The sequence below is a fragment of the Larus michahellis genome, chromosome 7 (assembly GCF_964199755.1).
Source record: "Larus michahellis chromosome 7, bLarMic1.1, whole genome shotgun sequence".
NCBI classification, from domain to species: Eukaryota; Metazoa; Chordata; class Aves; order Charadriiformes; family Laridae; genus Larus; species Larus michahellis.
Genome location: NC_133902.1, coordinates 59326263 through 59350099, shown reverse-complemented (window position 1 = coordinate 59350099; position 23837 = coordinate 59326263). Strand labels below are relative to the sequence as shown.

Below are 23837 nucleotides of genomic sequence, written 5' to 3'. Positions count from 1 at the left end.
ATATACACTTTCTTTTCATGGCTTGCTCCCAGGGCAAGGAGAGAGCGCCCCAGAACAGAGCAAGAAGCTTCGCAAGTGTCCCCCTCGTTCTGCTGCGTGGGGCACTCGGGGCTTCGTCTCCGGGGGCTGCAAATGCACGGAACACCGAACTGACCATTGCCCGGGCAGCTTAACATGTCCGGGGGGCTGGAGCCCCTCTGCTGTGGGAAAGGCTGAGAGAGCTGGGGGGGTTCAGCCTGGAGAAGAGAAGGCTCCAGGGAGACCTTCCAGCCCCTGCCAGGCCCTCAAGGGGCTCCAGGAAAGCTGGGGAGGGACTCTGGAGCAGGGAGGGGAGCCACGGGACGAGGGGGAAGGGTTTTACACTGACAGAGGGGAGACTGAGATGAGATGTGAGGCAGAAATTGTTTGCTGTGAGGGCGGTGAGCCCCTGGGCCAGGTTGCCCAGAGAAGCTGTGGCTGCCCCATCCCTGGAGGGGTTCAAGGCCAGGTTGGACGGGGCTTGGAGCAACCTGGGCTGGTGGGAGGTGTCCCTGCCCAGGGCAGGGGGTGCCACTGGCTGGGCTTTAAGGTCCCTTCCAACTCTAACCATTCTGTGATTCCACGCTCATTCTATGAGCATCAGCAGGGCCACCACCGAGGGCATCACAGGGTGAGAGAGCCACTAAGTACCATCACGGGAAACCCCGGCCCGGCAGCGCATTCCATCCTCCTCACTTCCCAGAAAGCCTGCCCACTGGAATCATTTCACCACTGAAGCCAGCTCCACCATCTCATCGTGACTACCCTCGGCACTCTTGCAAAGGGCAAACAGTAACGAAGGAACAAGCAATAAGGAATAAAGCTTTTCTGAGGCTCCCATTTCGTGAGCCATGTCTTCGCTGGCAGCGATCCCAGGCGCTGTTTGATGGAAACTTGGCATCACCCAGCTACAAATGAGCACGGAGTGAGGAGCATCACCTACTCCGTTTGTGAACAAGGCCACTGTTAAAGTAATGCTTCTACTTCTATCATTTGCAGGCATGTACAAATAAAGTCCAGGAAACAAAGTATTTCTTTTATTTTAAATTTCATGGGAACACAAGGAATTTAATTTCAAACAAAGCATAATATGCAAGATTTTGGGTAAGTGATGATTCAGTTTAAAAAAGAATAGCAATGGGAGATTTTAGAAGACCTGACCACTTGTACATATTTACCTCTGCTTATATTTCTCTATTTTTTTTTGTTATAAGCTGCAGTACCTATAAATCAGGCCGTTTATGTAGCTGAAGGAGAACAGGGGGAAAAAAAAATGAACTGGAAAAAGATAAAATTCAATCGACAGTAGGTTTCTATAAAAATTAAGTGGGGAAACAAATTTCTCATCTCTAAAAATTTACTTCCAAAACTATGTAAATTTGGATAATCCAGCACACACGCAGTTTCAATTAGAATCTTACGAGAATGTGCCTTTACGCAAAAGTTTCAAGTTAAATAAAATGGATTTGATAGCCTGGGCTAACATTAACACTGCTACCGGGGGACAGGAGGAAATTCTCCCATGGCTGAAAAACTGAAATGGAGATAAACAGGCACATTTGGACTTTCACAACAAGCACAAACCCACTCTTGTGACTGGAAACAATAATCTTTAAATTCTTCTAAAAATAATTCAATGGGCTCAGTGAAACATTCCCCCAAGCTCTTCCTGTCCCAACGTCACCACACAGGCTTCAGGCTTCGCTCAAAAATAACGCTTATAATTTATTAGACTTAAAAATAAAGCAAAACCTCTAAAAACCCCAACCGCAAAACTCCCTTCAGTTTTGATATTGTCGCAAATTATTTTGAAAGATGTTTTATAGAATTCTGGTTATTTCAGAAACGTCTACGGATAAAAGTAAAAGAAAACTACATCCTGCAGGTTGCTTTTGGTATTGGTAGCATCTTCTGTTTATAAGCATTAAAATGACAATTTTAAAATGCTGAGAGCATAATTATGAACATTTATAAAGTTGACAGTGATATTGTTATCACTTTAAAAGATTAAAAATAAAGCTTTCTGTGAAAAAATAGAATTAATTACTCCAAGTGATAAGACGCTCCAGAGGGCGTTTTTTTATCTCTGCAACATAAAGTGATTGCTGGAAGTTGGCGATTTTCAGCTTCTCACACAATAAACTGCAGAGGATAATCCCACCTGCGATGCAGTGGCTCTGCTCCTGAGAAAGTCTGCATCAGAAGCCACATCTAGAACCAGCAAACCCTGGTGTTCCCAAACAGCTTCCTTAGCAAACCACCGCTAATAAGGACCTCTAATTAACCTTGAGGCAACGCTCTACGCTGCGGCTGCGCAGAGGGCACCGGGACCGCAGGGACTCACCCGTCCAACCTCACATCGGGCAGACTGCGGTTCAGGGCAATCAAGTCACTGGCCATGAGGTTGAACTGGTTGATCTTGAACAGCTCTTTCATCTTCTCCTGGTCGTCCTTCGGAATGAGCACGGCCTTCCCCATCTCTCCAGGCCCTTCTTGGTTTCGAGAAATAACGGCTGTAACGCAAGAGAGCAAAAGCCAACTTTTAGTGCGTGGGCAGCAGTTTTGTTCCTCACCGACAGGGCTCCGCGACCGTTGGCATTCAGCAAGGAATGGTAAAAAAAAAAAAAAAAAAGCAATAACACATCACAATTTGCTCTGTGCTCCACTGTGAGGTTTTATCTCTATCTGTATGGGAATTTATATCTAGAGCCTTTCTAAGGTGATTGAAAAACCCAGATTTGTTGACGTGCAGCTTTTGGTTGTAATCACAATGACAGCAAATGACTGTTCTCAAGAGATTTCCACCAGGATTACAAAGCATTGCACCGGATTCTCCATGAGATCCTGCAGACGGAGAAGGGTTGGAAAACAATTTTATAGCTATTGGAAGTATTTGAAGAATATGTATATTGAACCAATTCTAACCAACTTCTTTTATTTTTTATTTAGTTTTAACTATCAGGCGTGTGATGGCATAATCCCATGTAAATAAATCAATCAATCCTTGGTTTTAAAAAAAAAAAAATCCACCCTAAAAATATAGTATCCCAACCCTGACAGAGTATCTTTTACATGTTATTAGAGACCAGTTTTGAGGAATTTTTGTACAATTTTGAATTTTACGGAAAGTGATAGTATCATCTCCTACAAGCACATGGAGGTAAACAAGATTTTTTAGGAAACAGTATGAAAAAAAAGGAAACATGCCATGTATACAACTAATTATAATAATTATTCTACAGCAAAAGCCCACCCAAAGGCGACAGCAGCAGCACCGGTTCCCTCCGCCAAGCTCAGGGTGCAGCTCAGCAGAAGCCGGTTCCCCTCCCAGTGACTCCTGACCCAGAGCTCGCACCAGCCAACACAAGGAGCACCTGCATTTTTAACTACTTTTGCATTCACGCTTCCAATCAGCCTCTTGACTGAGGCTGGTCGATTAATACCCATCAGTTTGTCTTTCGCAAAGGGTGGAACCAGGTGATCTTTAAGGTCCCTTCCAACCCAACCCATTCTATGATTCTACGATCTCGCCGTCAAAACCATTTAGAAATCCCACTGGAAAGAAAGGAAGAACCCCCCCGTGCTGTGCTCGTAGCTGCCTCCGAGGGCAATGCTGCTCCTCTCCGCAGCTACGCCTCGCCCGCAGGATTGCTTGGAAGCCTGCACTGCACACGTACACACAGTTATATGTTATATACGCTATTAAATTCCTCTCGGAGCATTTCATAAGGTATATTTATGTAATGCGTAATACGAACATAAAATATTTGGGATTAATGGCTGGTAATTAAACTCTGCTATATCATCACCTTCTGGAGAAACGATGAGGCTCCTCAGAGGCTGCGATGTGAAGAGCTAGTCCCTTGAGCTGCAAATTGTGTTTATGCAAATAAATTCTGCCTCCTTTTTGCTGGAAGAGGCAGAGGGCACAAATTTATCGAAATAGCAGCAGGGAGCAGGCAAAAAGAGTCAGTGTGACTGCTGAAACCATGTTAAAACAGGGAAGGAGCACAGAAAGGAGCTTGGGCTATGTCCTTCTCCCCGCGAAACAACATAAATGGAAGGGAAGGAATTCCTCAAAAAAGGGGATATGAATGTCTCTGAGGAGGAAAAGGAGTGATGAGAAGGTGATGGAAGTTCGTCCTTGTGGCATCCTTCAGTCTGAAGGGGAATTCTTTGTTTTTCAGCCTCCAAAGCTGTCTCTAGGGGTCCGCACTAGCTCCAAGTGCTCTGCAGACCCAATCCAGGAGGCCAGGACCACCCCTCCCTACTGCAGCAGCAGCAGACACAGCACCTGCCTGCCCGGGCAGGGAGACACCCCCTTCACATTCGGATTGACCCACTCCAGCCCCGGCACGGGCAGGGAGAGGGGACACCGGGCATCTCATGCCGTTACCTGCCACATGGCACGAAAGCTGGAGGAGCACCAAGAGGCACAATGAGTCACCCAAACTAAAGGTGTCTTAAATAGTAAGGCGGCACATCAAAACGGTTTTATTTTCTGCTGAAATACTTTGGGATTGGCTAAAAACATCTTAGTGAACACTTTCTCCTGTAGAAATCAGGAAATTTTTAATCAAAACAAATTATTTAGAGGAGAAAAAAAAGAACAACAACAAAAAGAACTCAGCAACCCAGTATCAGCAGAGTCATCATTACAACAATAAGTTTGCTGCCTCTCCTTGTCGTAAGCCAAATATCAAAATTGTATCTCCCTAAAACGTCTGGAATACCAACAGTGAAGGGTTTCGTATTCTACGCCCAAAGAGCAGGAAAACAGCCGGAGAGGATGTTCTGCGCCACTGTGAACTCATTCGAAATCCCAGCTCTTTCGCAGTGTCCCATCACAGCGACACAGATAAAACTCAGCTAGAAAACTTTTGTTTATCCTGCTTAAGGCACGAGTTATATATTCCTTCATCTGCAAAACTAATTTTCGTTACAAGATTCCGTGTTCTATTGTTTACCAAGGTCCATCAAGATAGAAATTCGAAGAGATTTTCCCATCCTGAAGTTTATTATAAAACTAATCAGAAATTTCCTAAACAGCCTTTCCACTCTCATGCTTTGATTCAAAGCAAAGCATTATCAGATTACATTTCGTTTCCAGCATCGCTTACACATATCTGTGACGGAGAAACATATTTAATTCTGCCACGGTTAAAATGCAGCACCCTCAACTTATTAATCTTTAGAGAAGATGCACACGGTTTATGAATTAACAACCACAGGGACACTAATATTTTCAGAGGCATAACTGGAATCCATCCCCAGGACCACTACTTCTTGCATTTTATCTCCCATATTGGAATAACCAAGTTTTGAGCCCCGAGGCTCTGTAAGAAACAGTTCTCACCTGTCTCAAACCCAGCAGACGCGTTTCAAGTTAGGAAAAAACTCCCACTCTCTGTTTTCCAAGCAATATGTAAAATATTAAAGTAAGAACCAAGTAAACCTCACAATACCAGAGATGGCAGGGAACATTTAGCAAGTTAAGATCTTTTGCAAATTTGACAAAATTTCTCAGAGAAAATTGAATTTTTACTAGCATTGAATAGTTTTGAGAATCTAAAGATGGTCTCAAAAGTTTTCTAACACCAGGTATGTCACCAACGTTGGCTTTCTAATGCACAAAGCCACTATAAATATTTCTACTGAATGATCTGTTATTTATCCAAAGAAAACAAAATGATTTTATTGTTTTTCCAAATACCAATATTGTCATTTCACTACATTTTTATGTTCTGCTTTACCTTCTTTCGAGGAGGCACAGCACACTTCTCATCAAAGCCTTCAGAATATTTTATGAAATACCAAATTTGTATTCAAGTTTCCATACCAAAATCTTTATGTGAAACACATATACACACGCACTCTTCAATCAGAGAAACACAACGCAGAATCCCTTCATCTAGAGGATTAAAATAAAAATAAAATCTGTTTCTTAAGGATGCAGAATGTATGAATGGTAAAAGAGGCACCAATCAGCGAATGCACGCTGCTGATTAGAATGACTTCCCCTGCACTGGCGTTTCTAAGCTAAAATGAGCCTAGCAAGCCATTTCCTTACAGAATACATCTTCAAAAATATCACTTAGCAGTTACTGTCAAACCCACCTTTTCTACACGGCTTTTATACTCCTTTTCAATCGCGTTGTGAAGATCATTGTCTTTAAATGAGTCAGCAATGAGTACCAACTCCATCCTCCGCAGTGGTAACGGAAAGGTGGGTCTGCACAAACAGGGGCTGCCCAAGTGTTGCAAAAATTACGCAAATCCTCCAACCAGAAGAGGTCTGAGATTTTCCAACCTCAGATCTTCCAACAGCGAGCTGCACGTCCCCATCAGGAGCAGCCCTTCCCAGCCCAAGCCCACAGGTAAAAGACAGCGCTGTCACATTTCAAAGTACTTCAACTCACCTCCAGGCTCATATTTTAAATAATCTGCAATTTTAATGGGCAGCTGAGGGGGGACTCAGGGATAGCCATGATCCTCGAAGCCAGTGTGGAAGATGCTGAGAGATATATTTGATTTTTCTTTATAAAAATTATGTGGCTGTCGATCAATAAGCTTATTAGAGTGTCTGACCCACAGATCCTTTGGAAGTGCTTCTGCTGCTGGCAAGTGGAAAGTTCTAATGAATACTAAAACCAACAAGGAAACAAACAAAAAAAAAAACACCTTTGACTCATCTGTTATTTGCTCTTCCTTTGTGTTGAAAAACCCATCTGGCTCCTTACCAGGCTTTTCTCTTGCTGGTACACTTGTACAATACTTCAATGTCACGCTTCACTGTCCTGTGCTATTTCTGCCTCATTCTGTCACCTGCCCTTGCTGACGGGTCTCCGTGGGCTTGTGTTGGTCTTTCACCCCGCTCCTCGGTAATTTGATCGAGGTTTTATTTACTGTACAATACGCTCCTGAGCTGCAGGGACGTGGGTGCTGGTGATTTTGTCTCCTGCTGTACTTCATGTTTTTCCTAAGCACTGACACAGGCTGAGTTTTTGACCGTACGTACAGCAAAAAAAACCCTGAACTCATTTGCGTTTTGACTTGCTTTGCATGAAATCTTCCCCAACGAGCGCTAATTCAAGGCTTTCATCCATCAGCATATCTTATAAGCCATCCCTCCGGCAGCACGGGAGGACCTGCAAACCGAGCGCCCCATAATCCGCCTGGCAAAGGGCATCAGGAGCCTCTCCTGCCAGGGAAGTTCGCTGATATATTTCGGCAATAACAGTCTGTATAATGTAAATAAGATTCACTCCTATAGGCTGAAGTAACTGGGAAAATGACTTTTGTACACCAGATTGAGTCACTTTCATGAGACTTAATTGGAATATCATATTTTGAGTCATACTCAAGATTTCTAACTTACCTTGACCATATTGCCCTTCACGGAGTGAAATGAGTCTCACGAACAGCTTGTTGCCAGCTCTATAAACAGGAATGTTTCGTAAGGTCTCTGATACAGCCCTAAATATATTTTAGTGAATTTACAAATAATGTCTTAATCCTCAGCAACAATCAAAGCTCATTAAGCATCTTTCCTGTATACTAGTTACGTGAGATGATGCTAAGTCAAAACGATTATTTTTTAGATATCTGAAATACTTAAGGGAATACTCCCCTACCAGGGAACGCTGAAGAAACTGCGACATTTCAAAACCACATAGGTTATGTTTTTCGCGGCTCTGTCCTTACCCAGAGATGCCTCAGGTGAGGAGGACTGAGCAGAACCCATACCTGGAGGAGCCGCTGAGACCTGATGCTATCTACACGGCGTTGCCTTGGTGTACCCTTGAAAAAGTACGAGATGGCTTCTGCTTTAGAAAGCTGAGATCCTCTGTCACTGCTGCCTTGAAGACACAAACTTTCAGTAATTTTGTAATTTTTTTTAAATAAACTCCACATAGCTCAAATAATTTGTGTATTAATACCAGAAAGCCCTTCTGCTTTCAGTAGGGATGAGTTCTGAGCAACACGTACTGCAGGTCTGAAAGACGGCTGTCTGTCCTGACCCGAGGACGAGCTTGAGATCCACACAACGCTCCAGTAAAAAGGCAGGAGAAAAATACTTTCACACATATGTAATTACATATACACGTATACATATATTTATACATCTTAAATGGTAAATACGATAAAGAGAAGGATGGCGTATCACATTAATCCCATTACTGCTGCCAGGTGCACATGACAAATACACACCTCATTTCTTCCTTCCACAAAGATTGTATTAGCTTCATCTTCTAATATTAAGAATTCACACTGTGAAAAACCTTAGCGAACTAGAGACCTAGATTCCTCTTCTCCTCTGTAAATCACACTGATTAATGAACTCGAAATTGCAGTCTACTTGTCGTTGTTTAAGACGAAATAAAGAAAATGAGAGAAGAACAGGGATGGAAGTGGATCTCAGAAGGTCACCTAAGCCCCACCCCACAGGACACAATTAACTGGACTGAAAACACAGCATATGTGCGTTGTTGGTTTTTAGGTTTTTTAAATATTTGCTTTGAAAGCTCTGAAGAGAGAGTTTTTCCAGCTTTTCAAGGAAACCTAGACGTGTACGAGAGCTGAGGGGAGAGCATCCGTCGCGAGCCATTGGCCAGTTTGGCCAAAACCACAACACTACCTCACATTTTCCTTGGTTTTCACCTTGGGAGACAGTGAATCCCTAATCAACATTCTCTGCTTATTTATGCCTTTACAAATCCTCTGTTTATCCTTCTTTGCTCACTTTTCCAAGCAGTAGAATTATTTAATTTAGTCTCTCCCCACAGAGGCCAGACAGCACCTGAAATCACCCTCGCTTGCCTTTTCGGAGACGCTGCTTTCACTCAATGAAATCCAGCTTGGGTTGAACCAAGCACCCAAAAAAAAAAAAAAAGAAAAGAAAAAGCTTTTGTCCTTCAAGGGCACAAATTCATTATGCTTCTAGCAAAGCAAACGAGGCCGCTTTAATTTGCAGCAGAACTCTTCTGCTGTGATTATCTTTCAAGATCTTGAAACCAAAGCAATCTACAATTCTCTGCAGACTTCTACACCTTGTCACACTCGTGTGATTTCAGAAGGAGCTGTATACGCTCAACGCTCCTGGAAGGAGGCATCTGTATGCGCCTCACGGGGCTCCCGTTAACTCTATTTAATAGCTGCAACTAAGACGGAGCAGTGATTCAGCAGTTTTGCTTGTTAACTTACTGAAGCAGATCTCAAATATTTTTGAAGCGTGCTTTTTTAAAGAAAAGAAAAAAAAAATATGTCTATCAAAAATAGCTTTACCTCCAACCACAAGAACTAACAGCTCATCTCTTCAATGACCATCTCGGTGCACGCGGGGATAATGGAACTGACACAAAGCATGCCCACAAAGAATAAAAATGCTATTTTTTCCAGCATTCTGCCTGCAGACATTTTTCATCATCTGCCAGCAGAGATAGGCCTCCTTTGGAAATGAAAACAACCCCCTCACTAGGGCTTATTAGAAGTGCTGAGGTCTTTGGTGGAGTGGAGAATAGAAAGCACAAAATTCAAGATAAAGAAAGGAGGAGAGAAAAGCAAAGCCCAATAGATTCGAAAGCATTCAATTTACTTAACCATTCTCTAAAGGCACTGCACAGGGACTAATACACAAATAAGCATGGCAACACTCAGAAGACAGGACTCGGCGCCCATGATTTTTTTTTCGTTGTTTTTTTCACCTCAAGTGTTCATCTTCCTTCCTTATACTTGGGTTTTGAGCAACAAATCCCACCGCAGAGATAAGGACGCTGTTCTGTAGACAAAGCTGGGGCAGCTCCTCCCCGGGGGACAGCGGGGTCCTTCCCCCCAGGGCTGGGCCACCCCCTGCACACCCGCCTGCGTCCCACCTTCCCGGGCTGAGCTGGCATGGGAACACCCCAAAACCCTCGCGGTCTCTCCGGTGGCCCCAGCCATCAGCTCATCCCACCCCGACACGGCGAGGAGAGGGACTGCCATCCACAGCAATGCCCCAGCGGTACCTCCCGCCCCGCGGTGACACGCAGGCAGCAGCGATGCTGATGAGCAGAAGCCACAGCTTTTTGGTTTAAGCACCAAACACGCTGCGAACACCTTGAAAGGTGAGGGCGATCTGAGGGTACCCTGTCCAAACGTGATCAACTGGCACTGCAAAAAATGAGAAACACCCACGGCATCAAAAAGCATTTCCCTGTTTCAGAAAGTGTCTAGTCGGCAAGTTATTCCAACCTACTTCATATATTATTAATCGGTTGAAATTTCTAAAAGAGGAAGTTGGAAACACCATTTCATACTTTTCCACTACAGATAAAACCCTCTTTTTTGCCCCCAACAGCAACAATGAGACAGGAGAGCTGATAAACTACCAGCTGGCTGCACGGGCTGCGAGCCGCCCTCTGAAATCTGGCATCTTCCTCCACAGGGATGTGCTAGAGCCCCGACCGTGGGGTTACGTACCACCTCTGCACCCCAAAAGAGCTGGGTATCCATGAAAACACCTTCTTGAATGCGGAAAACTCCTTTTTTAAGGGTCTGACTTCAGCGCAAACCTCGCTCGTTCTGCAGCTACCAGGATCATAAGCAATTGGAAAGAAAAAACTCCCAACTCTGTAAGCAGCTGAGGAAGTAATTACGTTATTGCTGTTTGGAAAGATAAAAACAACTAGATGAGGATAAAACTGAACTTAGTATAGAGACAGGGAAGACTGCAGCTTAAAGGGAGTGAGCCACAAGCAATTCCCATCTGCCTGATACACAAAGTCTCCTTGGACATCCCCATACACAGAGTAGGTAGAAGATAAAGTGGGGATGGCTTACTGGTAAATATATCTTAATACACGATAATGTGTCTCTACGCACGATGAGAATTTGCAGAATGCATTTCATAAATGAACGTTTGATTGAGAGGGGAATACGGAAGCAGGCAGAAGCACAGGTGGGACAGGAGGGCGGGCAGAGCGGGCTCTGCCTCTCCCGCTCCCACCTCTCGCCTCCAGCCATTCAGGCGCCCGCTTCTTCCAGACACGGGCGATGCATTATGCAGTTCCTAATTATCACTGATTTATATTTTACTACAATACTAACATGAGGCATAAAAATCAATCATTCTTGTCTCGTTCTCAGAGGAATCTTATAGAGACCTGCGCTGGGGCCTCTCTGATGCTGCAGGCTCTCTTTGGCTGGCTGAATCGAGAGCCACACGTGTAGGAAGATGCTCCGAAATTTGACATACCCCGAGCTCAGCCTCGCTGCGCTGCCCCAGGCACCCATCGGGGGATGGAATGGGGCCACAGGCATCTCCTCCTTCCAGCGAGGAGGTGCCGTAGCTGGGTTACGTGCAGTTTAACACCGTTTTGCAAATTCTAGGAGCTTTCTCCTCCCGCAGCCTGCCGTCCCCGGCCACCAGCACTGGGTTTTTTGGGCAAAGCAGGAGCCTGGGGACAGCCCTCACTCGTGCTGTGTTTTTACGTGGTCAGGGTCTGCCCTCTTCACCTGGAGACTCCCCCAGGGGCTCTAGGATGACTGTCAACAAACCACAGTTTCAAGCGGGATGAAATCAGCTGCAGATGACAAAGTCCAGCCCGCAGACCCAGCGTGAAGGTCTCCCCACACCGCTCCCCAGCATGGGGAATGGCCCCACTGTTTAAAAGACAACAGCAGTTTGCACCTCCCCATCACATTTAGCTATACACAGCACCCAATCTTATTTCCTAAATAACCATCATTTGGTATTACTAAAAATACTTTTGGCATCGTTTCACACAGAACTGCTGGTTTTCAACTGCAACCAGTAACTCATCGTGAAACGTGACAGAGAATTAGTTTTGGGTTTTTTTAACAACAAGTTGTTGTACACTATTGAATAACTAATAATAAGTAATACTAAGAGCTGGGGGGGGTTCAGCCTGGAGAAGAGAAGGCTCCGGGGAGACCTTCCAGCCCCTTCCAGGCCCTCAAGGGGCTCCAGGAAAGCTGGGGAGGGACTCTGGAGCAGGGAGGGGAGCCATGGGACGAGGGGGAAGGGTTTTACACTGACAGAGGGGAGACTGAGATGAGATGTGAGGCAGAAATTGTTTGCTGTGAGGGCGGTGAGCCCCTGGCCCAGGTTGCCCAGAGAAGCTGTGGCTGCCCCATCCCTGGAGGGGTTCAAGGCCAGGTTGGACGGGGCTTGGAGCAACCTGGGCTGGTGGGAGGTGTCCCTGCCCAGGGCAGGGGGTGGCACTGGGGGGGCTTTAGTGTCCCTTCCCACCCAAACCATTCTGTGATTCTACAAATTTAACTTCCTTGTTTTGTTTTTTTTCCCCCTTCTGCTAAACAATACTCAGGGGAAAAAGATCACGTAAGCAATTGTTGTAGGCCATGGAACGTTGCTCTCTGGTTACAAGCAGAAGATGGTGAATCCTGAATCCCTGCTAGCAGGAGCTGCACTGGAGATAGTCCATGTGGCTGCTGTTTCCCATCTGGAAAACCTCCACTCTCCTGTATGAAATCCAGCACTGGGATTTTATTCTAGTTTGTCATTAAATTACTTGTGTAACATTTCAGTTCAAAGCATTATTTTTATTGCTTCCTTTATCCTCTTCCATCTTTCCTTTAAAGAAGGCAGCAGAAGGTAATAACTCCGTCTTTCCAAAGGTTTTGCTTGGGCATCGCCCAGCACTATTCCCGGAGCTGCCAGCAGCGGGATACACAGCAGCACTGCCCCAGAACCCGGGAAAAGCCAACGCAACCTTCACTCCGACTCCAGAAAGCCAAACATGCTGAGGCTAAGAGACATTCCTGCTCCATCACTCACCACACATCTCCAATCTCACAGTCACCGGGAGCAGCCCTGCGGTGGTGGGGAACCCCACAACCTCCATCACTGCTATTTTATATTTCTGTCTGCATCACCACCTGAATCACAGCAACCTTTACTGGCCCGCGACACAGAAGGCTGGGGGTTTGTTTGGTTTTTTTTAAACTCGAATCCTGAAAAATAATTCTCTCTCAGTTGCATCTCCACAGCGGATACAAGAATCTCAATATAATCCTGGTATTTTATCCCAAACAATTTGTTGCCGCAAGCTGCATACAGAATCCAATAAACTAAGGGATCAATTCGCAGTCCTTTGCCATTTACATGATGTATCTCTGCTGCTCACAACCGTACACAGACTTATCTTAATCCAGAACATAAAGAATTCTAGTTTTAATTATACGGTAGCAATAAATCCTGTAAAGTTGTCATAAACATCATTAAATAGATCATTTACTTCACAGTATTTCTCAACATAAGAGTTCCATGATTCTGAAAAAAATGAATGCTGCTTTCCAAGACTAAAAGCATCAGAACTCATTGTAACTTCTGTCATAAATATACTTTTTTTAGCATTTCTGCTCCATGCATATAGAGGCACACCAGCCTACACCGACTCTGCTACCCACAGCCTGAAGGCAGAATGCCTAAAGAGGTACAAGGAGCCCTGGAGTGAGAGAATAAACTGAACATCACAATTTTTTTTTAAGAGAATACCATTTAGGAGGGACGCGAAGTCTACTTACGGGTACTGTCTGCCTCTTCTAAGAGAAGATCTGAAAGGAGCCATCTCCTCATCAGAGAAATTCATCAGCTCTCATGAACATTCTTCATGAACGTCTACGAAACCCACACACAGTTAAATGATACAATCTAAAGTTAAAAGCTCTCCACTATTACTAGCCTTGTTTCTTACACTGCAGTAATAGCTACTGCTAGATTTTGATAAAAATTCAAAGTTTAATTAAATATCACAGTAGCTCAATGCGGTTCAGAACCATAACTGCTCTTTTTAGCAAATCACCTGTAACACAAAGTAAAGAAGCCACAGATACTGGGCTGAACAGCCAAACTGTTTTCAAGAGGATAGAAACAGTTATCCATTCTAGCCCGTCACCTTCCAGCCTTACTGTACAGTATCTAATCAGTTAATAAGCAATATCTTTATAAATGTGCAACAATGAAAGGCTCATGTATTTTTCAAAAAAGGAGAGCATCTCCAGGTATTTCTTCCTTTGATTTTCCACAATAACGGACTTCAAGACAAAGTAGAGAATGAAGCAATGTGAAAGCCCTGATATTAGGTAATCACCAAATCTCGGAAAGAGTCTTTCAGTAGGCTGAGGGAAGGCAGTGTGAAACCATCTGTACAAATCTCGATACTTACATTATCAGCCCTGAAAGAAGAAACTGTAAATACATTCCTCCCAACTACGTCATCAAATGGTTTCGTTGTAATGGTATTTCATGAGCAATCATCCTTTTCTCCCCCAGGGGTGCTGCCATCGGCGTTTAGGGGACATGGGGCAGCACAGACGGCACCAACAGCACCCGTTCACCCACCTTTCTGGCTCTAGAGACAGGCAGAGGATAACTCCCAGCTAGTTTTTCATCCTAGGCAGTTTTATACACAAAGATAAAAGCAAAGCTGCATAAAGCAAGACAGAGAAACTGGCAATTTCTAATTTGAATACATCTCACAGAAACTTAAAACAAAACTTCAAGATCAGCAAAGAGTACTTTGTGTGCTCCTGCTGCCCACCACGGGCACCGCACGATGGGCGCTCCGTTTAAAAATAATCATACACGGGAACGGCGTTACCCACCCACCACGTAACCACCGCTTGTGCTTCTACCGGCCTCTCAGCATCTCTGTCGAACAACTTCGTGTATGTAAGTCTGTGCCCTTTTTTCCTGTGGCAGGAGTAGCTCTTCATTTTGAAAAAATCACCACTACAAACGAAGCCAAAAAACATTAAAGTAGAGTAACAAATCTAAGGTTAACAGTGACAGTCAAACCAGCCTTCTGCAAACCAAAATTAAGCAGATGGTAATCGAATGGAATGAAGGTGGGAGGCATTTCATTTATTTTTATTTTTTAAACCTTCCCTGACCCACCTTGGCTGTCACCGCAGTATTTCAGAGTGCCTTATAAAGTCAAACCACCACTGACATATAGTTTTTCTATCTCAGCATTTTATCTGCTTTCATTAACAGGCGTGCTTTTTCCACATTTATGAAAAAAGAAATAGCTGCCTGAATTTATTTACACATATCTTCAGTAAATCTTTATTAAAAAGTTTCTTCTTTGCTGTTGCTCTGTGGTATTTTCCTGTAGGGCTGAACAGTTCAGTGTTTTTAGTCTACCACGCTATATTTTAAACAAGGCAAAACTTTAGAGAGAAAAATGTTTCTTCAATTTTCTCTCCAGTTTTGCGAAAACTTTTGCAAATAAGTCTTGGGCTGGGGCGGCCACCAGTGCCTTGCTTGGCTCCAGACAGGAAACAGGAGGGATGCTGAAAACAGCATCCTTCCCCCTCCCCATCTCCCATCAACGGCAAATTTCGCCACTCCAAATTCAGCCATAAATAGGAAGGTGCTGAGGATTCCCCAAATCCTCATTTTTCACTGTGAGGGTGGTGAGCCCCTGGCCCAGGTTGCCCAGAGAAGCTGTGGCTGCCCCATCCCTGGAGGGGTTCAAGGCCAGGTTGGACGGGGCTTGGAGCAACCTGGGCTGGTGGGAGGTGTCCCTGCCCAGGGCAGGGGGTGCCACTGGGGGGGCTTTAGTGTCCCTTCCAGCCCAAACCACCCTGTGATTCTATGAAAAGCAACGCATCCCAGACCTCAGAGGGCTCAGGAAAAGGGCAATAGGCAGGAGAGCCTCTGATGCCCGTGGGACACCTCCCAGTGCCAGGGGGACCAAGGTGGGGCCGAGGGCAGCAGGTTTCCTCCTCTGTGTCCCCAAATCACCCTCCTTCAGAGCCTTACCCGCACACCCCTCTGCAGCGATCCACCACATCTTCCTCAGCGCGTCTGAGGAAGAGCAATTCCATGTGTACAAGTCCACTTACCGATGAAGACCGGGATTAAATTGCTTTCAGGACAAGCGCCACTCGAATTGACACACTGCGAGCCCGCAGCCGGGACGCACGCAGAGCGTCGGACATCACCCTAATTGGTATCTGAGACAAGGCGTGATGGGTAATTATGTCACATTTCAGCAGCACCCACCAATCACCTGCGCACAGAGGCTACCTACTTTGGTCTAGCCCAGAAAATGTTATTCCAGTGAACGAAAATGGAAGGAACTTATTTTTGAAGAGCCACTGCCATGTTGATCTTAAAACACTGCATTTTCAAACAACTTATTCCTATGTTCCACTTATGGCATGGTTTTCTACATGAAGAACAGTTTTAATGAAATATTTCATTATTGCAAAAAAATAAGCTATATTTAACATGATCCTAAAAACTGATATGCCTTTTTAATGAATATTTTGCTTTATCAAGTTTAATGAAAATTAAATGCAAAAAAAAATTTTCTTCACACAAAAGAATCATAGTTCAGCTTCCCTTATAAGAAAAGCTACTGAAAAGTCTTACATTATCAAGAAAAACACTGCCCTGTCTAGGCCTGTTGACCTAAATCACGGTGTCTGCTTGGTAATAAATCATCTTTTTATGACTAGTTTAAACTTACTAACTTGTGGAGGCTGTAACAAGTCTGGTACCATCGTGTCACAAATTACTGCAACTCATGATTTGCAATAAAGAAAAAGGGAAGATTGCCAGCTCCCACAGGCAGTAAATCACACTGCTCCCGTAAGCGATACCTTTGAATTTTAGACTTAAGTTGGTCATTTCTAGACTTGCAACCCATAACTGAGAATATGACTATAAAACAATAAACCAAATAGGGGCCTGTGATTTTTCAAGTTACGGTCAGTGAACAGCGTTCATATAACACGGAGTAAGTGACAGGTGGGTTTGCTCACCTGCAAAGCCGGTCAGCGGAGGACACTCCTCAAGCAAACCTCACCGTTACCGAGAGAGTCAATGAAGCGAGAGAGAAACGCGCCCAGCGGAGGCGCCGGGGAAAGCACTGCCTGGGCAGGCGTATGCAGTCGTGTTTCAGCGGGGACCAGCAAGATGAAGTGAGGCTGAATTCCAACAAAAGCCATAAGCTAAGAGGAAAGTATGGACATCCACAGGGTCTATAGGCTCTAAGGACAGGCAAGTTCTCCCCTACAGCCAGGTTGTGCCTTGTGCAAAATTAGACATTAGTCTAATTAGTCGCTTCCTAGCAAGAGGTAATGTGATCATGCACCAAGATTTGATAAGTAGCAAGGAAAATACAAAAGATCCAGATACTGAAAACAACTCAAAACAAAATATCTCGTTTCTAACTGAGCACAAGAGAAAGGAAAATAGATTCATAGCCATGTGTTGCAATTTTAGCATGGCTTATTATTCAGAAATATGGAAAAAAAAAAAAAAATAAAGACTGCAATATAACCATAGAACAGTTAGAGTTGGAAGAGACCTTAAAGCCCCCCCGGTGCCAGCCCCTGCCCTGGGCAGGGACACCTCCCACCAGCCCAGGTTGCTCCAAGCCCCGGCCAACCTGGCCTTGAACCCCTCCAGGGATGGGGCAGCCACAGCTTCTCTGGGCAACCTGGGCCAGGGGCTCACCGCCCTCACAGCAAACAATTTCTGCCTCACATCTCATCTCAATCTCCCCTCTGTCAGTGTAAAACCCTTCCCCCTCGTCCCATGGCTCCCCTCCCTGCTCCAGAGTCCCTCCCCAGCTTTCCTGGAGCCCCTTGAGGGCCTGGCAGGGGCTGGAAGGTCTCCCCGGAGCCTTCTCTTCTCCAGGCTGAACGCCCCCAGCTCTCCCAGCCTGTACAAAGCCTTTGACCACCAGGGCTACCAGCGCTCGGGGATCACACCATGGCGTGATCTCACCGTTCCCACAAGCTGGCTGCTGGGCCACCTCCCAGGAAGGGTGCAGCGAAGCTTGCAGTGAAAGGGTATGTACAAATTTCAAAACACACCAACAAATCAGAGGTGAAATAAAAAAGTAATAGCCTTCTAATGAGAAGCATTAGGATGGCGAAGTATTAATAATTCCACAGAATACTAGCCTAGTGTAGAAAAAAAGTGAATTTATACATATCAAGAATAACCAAAGACGATCAGAGTGGCAAAAATTAATCTAGAAAGACAGAAGAGGAACAGGAAATGTGCTGTCAACAAAAATGAATTTGTAAAATGCAAAAATAGAAAGCCAGTAGTCAAAGATGATCATATCTCAGATGAAATGAACCCGAAAGCAGAGAGGGTTTCACAGTCAAGGAATTAGCATGAGCATGCACGTGTGCGGGCAAGCAAAGAATAAGGAATTTCTGTGCAAACTCAGTTTAATTCTGTTTTAAACGTGTACTTCTAAAGCTCAGTAAAATCTATTTTCAGCACAGCATGAGGCCTGCAGGAAAACAGACAGACTGCATTTAGAGGATACATAAATATGTTTATTCTTCTGAAGAGGTTTTGTGGGGGTGTGACATCTTGTGTGTGTTTCGGCAGTTATGTATGGCTGCAACAGATGAGAAAATTGTCAATTTTGTGAAGCATTAGCTAAATTAATGGATGTGTTAGCATCATCAGTATGCTAGCATGTAGTAGAGGGTCTAAAGCTCTAAACCCACCAGCTCCACAAACTACCGTGACAACTAACTAACACACAACAAAGAGTAATTACTTTGGTCTGTGAAAAAAATAACATTTAAGGACATTCTGAACATAAGGAAAGAAATATTGACTAAAGCTGTGATATCCAGGGGACGTTCACACAGACACCATGAAACCAACCACGAGGAGGCTTGAATTCTTCCCGCAGCGCGAAGGAGCTATATAGACTCATTTCAAAAGGTTTCAGAATAGCAATACGGAAAAGTAACCCATAAAGGTTGAAAACTAAATTGAAATTAATTTAGATCCTATTTGTTTAATCGGAAGGTTAATATTTTTCTCCTCACAAGAGCCGGTAACATTTCCAAGCGTTAATAAGCCTCAAACTGCTCCTCTCTATCTGTAAAATATTATTCTCGGCGTTTAAGAGCTGGCACAAGCAAGGCACGCGTGACTTTAGGCTCTGCCTGCAGTGCGGGCAGCAGCAGTGCCCGAGAGCCGCCCAAGCGATGCTGCACGTGCTGCTTCCAGAACCAGAGAACAGGACTTGTCCCTCAGGATGTCTACTGGGACCAGCACTCTCCAATATCTTCATCAATGGCATGGATAGGGGATTGAGGGCACCTGCAGCAAGTTTGCTGATGACTCCAAGCTGCGTGGTGCGGTCGACATGCCTGAGGGACGGGATTCCATCCAGAGGGACCTGGACAAGCTCAAGAAGTGGGCCCGTGTGAACCCCATGAGGTTCAACAAGGCCAAGTGCAAGGTCCTGCCCCTGGGTCGCAGAAACCCCCAGTATCCCTACAGGCCAGGTGGAGAACAGATGGAGAGCAGCCCTGCCACAAGGGCTCGGGGGTGTTGGTGGATGAGAAGCTCAACACGAGCCGGCAACGTGCGCTGGCAGCCCAGAAAGCCCCGCACAGCCTGGGCTGCATCCCCAGCAGTGTGGCCAGCAGGGCCCTGGCCTCTCCATCTTCTGACACACTTCCCTAGAGGACAGGACGGACAGAGGGATACAAGCGCTGACTCCAGAGCAGCCAGGGCTCAGAGGGACTCGATGACTTGCAGTTCTTTCCTCCTCCCTTCTAAAATGCAGTACAGCTCTACGCATCCACCGGCTTGCTTTTATACCAGGACACAAATAACAGCTGATACTCACAGGCTTCATTTTGTGCCAGAAAGAAAATTTTTCCTAACAGATTGCCTTTTTTTCCCCCAACCATCTCCCCACATAACCTGGTGACTACATTAGGTTATAATAATTAATCCCGTAACCACTTAGCAAATACAAGCAGCCCCTGTACGATCAACAGAAGGTCCGTGTGCTGAAGAATGAAATTATAAGCAGATCAGAGGAGAGTGTCTCCCCTGACTGGCGTGTCCCCATCCATCTGTCCCCTCCTGCTCACCACCCCGGCGCCCAGCAGACCGGACCACGCTGCCTGGGCTCCCGCTCTCCTCCACCCGCGCCTCTCACAGATGGCCCCAGCAACAATTAAAGGCTGACGGCAGCCCTCTACAATGTGGAATTAATAACGAGATTATCGCCAGGGAATTCCCAGAAGTACTTCGGTAAAAGTCTCATGACCAGCCTCTTCGTTTGCAGGATAAAACACAAGTTTGAGGTTTACAACACAGGGTTTTCTAGAGAGGGAACCACACTTCATGTGGCATTCCCTCCCTCCCTCCCTCCCTATCTCAGGAGGTGAAATGGGCAGCACATCCCCCAGCCTGTCCCACCAGCGAGCCTCAGAGAAGTGCAGACAGAGCAAATAAGCCAAGAGAGCACATTTACACGCCTCCTGTCTGCTGGTTTAACAACAAGCAAATAAAAGTGTCCCCTGCACTATCAACCCGCATCAAACTTTCACAGAAGACATCCTCAGAAGCACCTAAAGTCACCCACTGAGAGGGCTCTTTATCCCCCACTTCAGCTTCGTATTTTTGCCTGGAAGAGCAGCACAATGGCACAGAAGCTGAATTTTGTAAACAAATGAGAAGGTTTACACCACAGCACGGATTCTCATGCACACCGGTGAGCTACGCTTGTCTCCAGTCTTCAGCCCAACAGGTACAAGCCAAGTTTTAACCAGCAAAGACAAATCCCGGCGTGAACTGACCGAAATCCTGCCCCCAAGCTCTAAAAGGAGCTGGTCCTGCTGCCAGATCTCACAGCTAGTTCTGCTGCTCGATAGCTGGACTCAACTTGTTATTTATAATATTTTCTTCATATATTTATATCACTCCAACATAAGGAAGACCGAGCACTCTATGAACTAAGTGTATATTCTAGAACGTGAGCACAGAACCGCCCAATAAACGCATATACTGACAAATCTGCAGATGACCTCTGTAACCTTGCCTACGAGCAACTCGAGTCACCTCCTCAGCAGATTCTGCCATCGCTGGAAGTTTCTTTCATCCCCAGGTCCAATGCTTCTGAAAGCTTATTAGACAGGGTCTCCTCCTTCAAGAGTCTCTTCTACTTCTCCGTGACAGAGGGCTTTGAAGTGTGTGCATCGGTGTGAAGAATGATTTCTGACCGATGTTAAACAGCAGGGATTACAGCCAGAGAAATCCTACAGTCGTACCCGGGAAGCCAGGTGACAAGTGCCACAACCCAGTGGGCCTGGGAACAGCATCAAAGGGCAGAAGCGTGTCAGCTCACCTCGCCTGCACACCCGCAGCTTTGCCGAGCCCTGGCACTTTTAGACAGTTTGGAATAGTGAAGCTGCTTCACGAGCGCCGATCAGCATGCTGCAGCTGTACTGGTAACCCCCGTTGAGAGATTTCCTTTCCAGGTCCACCATTCCACGCACGCCTGTAACTTTGATCACAAGAGTTTAAACTTTTCCTGTAGGCCAACCAAAAGAAATCTTACGTTTTATCCTCAAATGCAAACCAAAGCACTGAGCTTGCTGGCGGCAGACTGGAGAGAACAGCACCAGAACTCCACGCGTTGTATTGTTCTAACTTAAGATTTCTGCTGTAATGGCAAGGATTTCACATAATCCAGCCTGTGCATCAATGCCACCCTTAATTATGGAAGGCTCAAAGCAAATGGCTTTTTTAATAAAAAGTACGCGCACAGGTATTTGCTAGCTAAAATTAAGACTTACAAACAAAACTGATGGTAGCTTTTATCTGCTTACACTGTCTCAAGAAGTTGCTTTAACTGTACCCCGTGTGATAATTTAGGAAGGTTTTTTCCTTATTTTTGCACATCTATGGTATAACAATTCTGCCCATAAAGGCAGTAGGAAACTGAAATACAGACTTGGGAGCTCCAAACTGTCACCAAATGCCTGATACTTTCCCTTGTTGTAGGTCTCCTTGGTATAATAATTCACATTAGCAATTACACTTTCATTTTGGCAACAGGTTTTAATTATACCCTACAATATTAGAAAAAGAAATAGACTATTAACTCCTACTCCTAAAATTGCTGTGTTTTTTTTTTTTTTATTATATTTTACAAATGGCCATATCTCCATTGTTTAGAAAAAAGCACCTGGAAGCCTTCAGGAAGAGAAGTCCTAACGTCTCTGAAGCTTATTATTTTCTCACCGTACCATTTTCGCGTTTAGTTGACCTTTAAACTGTTCTTTTATCATGGTTTTCCTCTTCCTTTACCATCCTTCCTCTGATGTCAAAAGAACCCGGGAGCTGCAGAGAATTACAAAGGGAGGATAAGTCACGCTGCCGCCGAGGGAAAGCGAGAGCATGGACAGGGCTGAGCCCACACCGCGCGGGATGGAGCCTCCCCTTCCGATGCAGCGCTCGGCGTTAGGCACCGCGCTGCAAACACCCAGCACGTGGGAGGATGCGGCAGGACAGCAAGGAGAACTGCTAGAGGTTTAACAACCATGCAAGAACACAGGAACGTGGTTGTCTAGCCTAAAGACAACAAGACTTACAGTCTTCAGAGCTACGAGAGCGTTGCAGGTGGCAAAGGCATGCGGGTTATCCAGGCTCAACAAGAGAGCAATCGCACATCATCTTTTTGCAGGAAAGACTCAATCTAAACACCAAAAAAAACCCTTTTTAAAGGAAGATAACAAGTTGCTGGCACTGGTAGCCTGAGGAGACAGCTGGCACTGCTCATCCTGAGCTGCGGGAGGAATATGGAGAGGAGAGCTCGTCCTACCCGTGGCTGCAGGACGGGCTCGGGCAGCGCCAGCAGCAGACGGAGCAGCCGAGCTGCCCCTCTCCAACCTCCCCCAGGAGCCCCCCTGGCCACCCCCAGCACCTGCAGGCCCAAAAGGCTTATTTTTGATAGATTACAGTAGTGACTCAAACTAATCTCTGAAAACGCAGAGCAGGTTACCCTCCGTCTGTGGTTGCAGATGTCTGCCCAGAAACACAGAAAACAGACCCTCGAACTACAGCCGTAGAGAAATGAACAACGAAGTCTTAAGTGAATCTACACCCAGAGTTCATTTTACAAAATTCCTGATGCGTAAAGTTTTATAAGATTCTGTAACAACTGATTCGATTCTATGATCTAGTGGAAGGTGTCCCTGCCCAGGGCAGGTGGGTCAGACTACGTGCTCTTTAGAAGTTCCTTCCAACCCATTTTATGGTTCTATTCGATGATAAGACTAGTTTTCTGCACCACTAACTGAAAGAATATACATTCAACACATTTCCTGAATGAGTGATTTTAGTACATTTTAATTATTTAATTCTTTTTTTACTCCTTCCGCCATGGACTAGCACTAACAAACAATACACCAAGGCCAAGTTAGTTTAGAAGCTAAATTTGAGATGCGCAAGATAAACAGCATTTACTAGTCTAGCACTTGCACTGGCTTCTTTTTTTCCCCCCCTCTTTTTCTTTTCCTTTTTTTTTTTTTTAGTACACCTTCAGAATGTCAGAGGAACTTCTGTATCTACAGAACATCACAAACATTCCCAAAAAGAAAATTATTTCAAGCATGACCATTTAATTAAAGGTGGCATAACCAGCAGTTAAAAGACAGCTTAAGAAATCCCCGTTGCAGAGATAGCATAATGTTTAACACTAGCATCTTCAAAACTGCAACAAAGCAGCAACTAACATATAAGAAAAAACTATGTGTGTTTTCTATAAGAGAAATTTTATTTACAGGTAGACTCAAGCTTCCTAGCAATTGTCAACATACAGTAAAAAAAAAAAAAAAAAAGTTACCCCTCTGCTTTCTTTTTGGATGCACAGAACCAGCTCCATCACTCTTCTCCTCCGCCTCGGTGGGGCGTAAGGAAAATGAAGTGTTGCAGCTCAACAGCCCTAACAGAGCAACCGAATTACTCATTCTTAAAAACAAAAGAACTAAGGGATTCTTGAAGT

At 45.0% G+C, this 23837-nt stretch overlaps 1 protein-coding gene across 2 annotated transcripts in view; it reads right to left on the bottom strand.

Moving 5' to 3' along the window:
* The window catches only part of GALNT13 (polypeptide N-acetylgalactosaminyltransferase 13), a 130837-nt gene that overhangs the window by 80227 nt on the left and 26773 nt on the right, over positions 1-23837 (bottom strand). For both annotated transcript variants that reach the window (XM_074594246.1, XM_074594245.1), the window contains exon 4: positions 2363-2531. In XM_074594246.1, coding sequence (XP_074450347.1) covers positions 2363-2531 — 169 coding nt within the window. The remainder of the gene's footprint in view (positions 1-2362; positions 2532-23837) is intronic.